The following is a 3,016-nucleotide window of genomic DNA, read 5'->3' on the forward strand; positions in this document are numbered from 1 at the left end:
TTGAAGAAAGGTTTGAAGCATCTTAAAACTGACACTTTTTGAGCGACAGAAGTTTTCAAACCCCAAAGTACCAGCTAATTAAGATTTCAAGCATTAATGTTGTTAGAACATACCACAAAAGCAACAGGGTTCCATCCCCTAGTTTATGTGAAATACGGGATTTTGTTTAAACTTCTGCATTTGTTCGTCGTCTAATAGATTTCGTCCGTCAACCTGCCAAAACTCTTGCAATCTCAGGAAGGCCAGAATTTGCGCAAGAGTTCCCCAAGAAAGTTTTACAAACACGGAGTAAATTCGAAGCACGATCGCTAGCCTTTGCTGCGATCACTATGTCAAAAATGATCCACTATGAAAGAGACCCTCAATTAATAAATGTCCATACTCCGATTTCAATTCGCAGCCTCCTCAAGGAAGTATTAATGTGTGTATGATTACGGAGAGGAAACATGCGCAGCATATACCACCGGCGCGGTGTCTTGGCCTTTTGGGCCTTTCTCTATCCCCCAACATGAAGAGGCTCACATAAACATAAAGTGTTTACCCTTGACCGTACTACACAATCACACACTCATACCCCCGCGCCCGCAATCATATAACGACTTCACATTAAACGCTCTGGCGCGTCATAAGCCCTGACCTCTCATAGTCTCACCTTCCTATCATGACAGATCGGGAACCTGGTAGCGATCCAAGACAGCAGGTTCTCCCACTCCCTCTCTGCACTAGTTCCACTGTGTCCTGGAGAGGGTGCTGAAGAGGGCCAAGGGGCTGCTACTACCCCTGCCGCAACCTTCTGGGGGAAAAGGTCAGTACGTGGCACACATTAGCTGAGCTTTTAAATGAAAAGTCACCCGGTTGATGCATAAAGTACGTAATCCATATGATAGATGTGAGGTCTTACAGTATATTAATCTTGTAATACTGACAGCTCTGATGCTAATGATTTAACTTCACCCGTTGACAAGAACATTTTGGAACCTCTCCCTGTCCATTAACTCTAGTGCTGTTTCTTGATCGTCATGTTTGCTTCCTGGGATGCGTTACCCAAGTTTTATTTAATATTTATTTAATGCTGTCAAAATTATCAGCGTTAATGGCGGTAAGAATTTTTTTAAAATTAATTGCGCTTCAAATATTTAATGACATCTTACCGCATGTGCAGGACATGGCCCGCCCACGATAATCCGCACCAGTGGCACGCCAGGGTACTGGCCTTGGGGTAGGCTACACCCACACCAAGACAATGGCTTAGCCCCACCATTTGAAAAATGATGTTAAAGTAAGCAAAATAAGTGCCGCCAACTCGCGGAAGTGAAATTGCACAGACAGCCAGCTCTAGTAAGATTGTTTCAGTAGCCACTTGTCTGGAAATACACGAAGACTAGAAACGGTTTTGAAAAACTTTTGTCAGTAGTGATCGTCTTCTCAATAGAACATGCTTTGATAATGTCTCCGGCATCAGGAGTCAGATAAACGACGTGGTTTGTTGCAGGGAATCCCGACGGGAGAATACCTTTTGCTGTAGCTACAGGTCGCTATATACACAATCGATACACTATTGACGTGTTCGATAAGGAAATCACCAGTAATGAATTAAAAGACCAGCGGTGTTGATGAGGTGATCACGGCTGTGTGGCGTCACGAAAAATGTTATTAATAAACATACACTGATATGTTAAATGGATATAATCCCGCCTTCTTCATTTATCTTTTCCATTCCCACAACAATACTACTCATACCCAATGAAATGCGCATATTTTTGGACATAAGTTCGAATGGTGATTAATCATGATTAATTAATTTTAGCTGTGATTAATCTGATTAAAAATTGTAATCTGTTTGAGAGCCCTACTTAATCTTATCACATTTTTCATCTTGTTTTTCTTTATGTTTTCCCATTCATCGTCCCTTTTATTCCTTTTACAGATGTATGGTATTTGTTGTTATGCGTATCCTATGAGGGTCTGGATTTCATTTCTGGATTGATATCGCTGTCTTGTACATTTTTAAAGCAATAAGATCTTGGAAATCTTAAATTGTGAAGTCCAGTCCGCCTGAAAATCCTTCTTCTTACTTTCTGTTCTTTTAATACTTGGAAACAAACGAAACAATTCAGAATATGAATAATTGCAATCCAGTAATCAGTAAAGCGAACAGTTGTTAAAAACGAGTGTTGTAAATTGAGGTAAAACGATGTAAACAAGATAATTATGAGGTAATTGGATCCGAACGCTTTTTTATTTCCCAGGAGTCCAATCACCGGCTCTGCTCAGGTGCTGCTCTATTGTGGTCCGGGTCGACCTGATCTTCCTCTACATGCATCTCACCCTCTGATGAAGAGCGGACACACCAACGCTGACCGCGCCGGCCGCCACATGCTTCATGTCCGTCTACGCTGCGCTGCGCTCTGCTGGCAGGTGAAGCACATCACGGAGTATTACCCTGAGCTTTATGATGTGAGCGCAGCTGGTTAGATATTCTAAATTGAGTCTGCTTTGCACTTTCCGTGGTCATTTGTTGTGACTTTCCAGCATTGACGAGAAATTGAAGTCTATGCTCACAGTCTAATCTTCTGCTCACATATAACTTTTTTGGTATTGACATTTATACTCGCCGCTTAAACGAGATTTCACTTCATGGCATGATGATGTCCACCTCCAAAGAAAAGGGAAATTAGGGAAAAAGGCAGAACCCCTCCCACCCTCCCTGCTTCCAAGAGCTGCACACATCATCATTTCTTACGACTCTACAAGATCCGCCAACTCAAATAGAGATTTGAGTTACCTGTATCAAACTCTATTGTTTTATTTTTCTGGTTTGCAAACGTTGTGTTACTTCCAGTATTATTATTATTATTTTTTTTTTCTTTTTATTAGCTTGCCGGAAGCAGCTTTGATAGGTAGCCACCGTATGTATGTATTATTATCTATCTATTATTATTCCTTACTTATTATTTACTTATTATTTTATTATTATTACGGCTCTCAGTGATGAGGGGCAAAAAAAAATTTCAAT

The 3,016-nt window shown here is 40.9% G+C and overlaps 1 protein-coding gene across 1 annotated transcript in view; it reads right to left on the reverse strand.

Moving 5' to 3' along the window:
* LOC104951605 (uncharacterized) overlaps positions 1–2,385 on the reverse strand; it is a 4,756-nt gene extending 2,371 nt beyond the window's left edge. The window contains exons 1-2 of the mRNA XM_010778307.1: positions 2,329–2,385; positions 653–793 (exon numbers count right to left, since the gene is read on the reverse strand). Of these exons, the coding sequence (XP_010776609.1) occupies positions 653–793; positions 2,329–2,385 (198 nt within the window). The remainder of the gene's footprint in view (positions 1–652; positions 794–2,328) is intronic.
* Between the last annotated feature and the right edge of the window lie 631 nt (positions 2,386–3,016).

The sequence above is a fragment of the Notothenia coriiceps genome, unplaced genomic scaffold (genome assembly GCF_000735185.1).
Source record: "Notothenia coriiceps isolate Sejong01 unplaced genomic scaffold, NC01 NC01_scaffold00000339, whole genome shotgun sequence".
Classification (NCBI taxonomy): domain Eukaryota; kingdom Metazoa; phylum Chordata; class Actinopteri; order Perciformes; family Nototheniidae; genus Notothenia; species Notothenia coriiceps.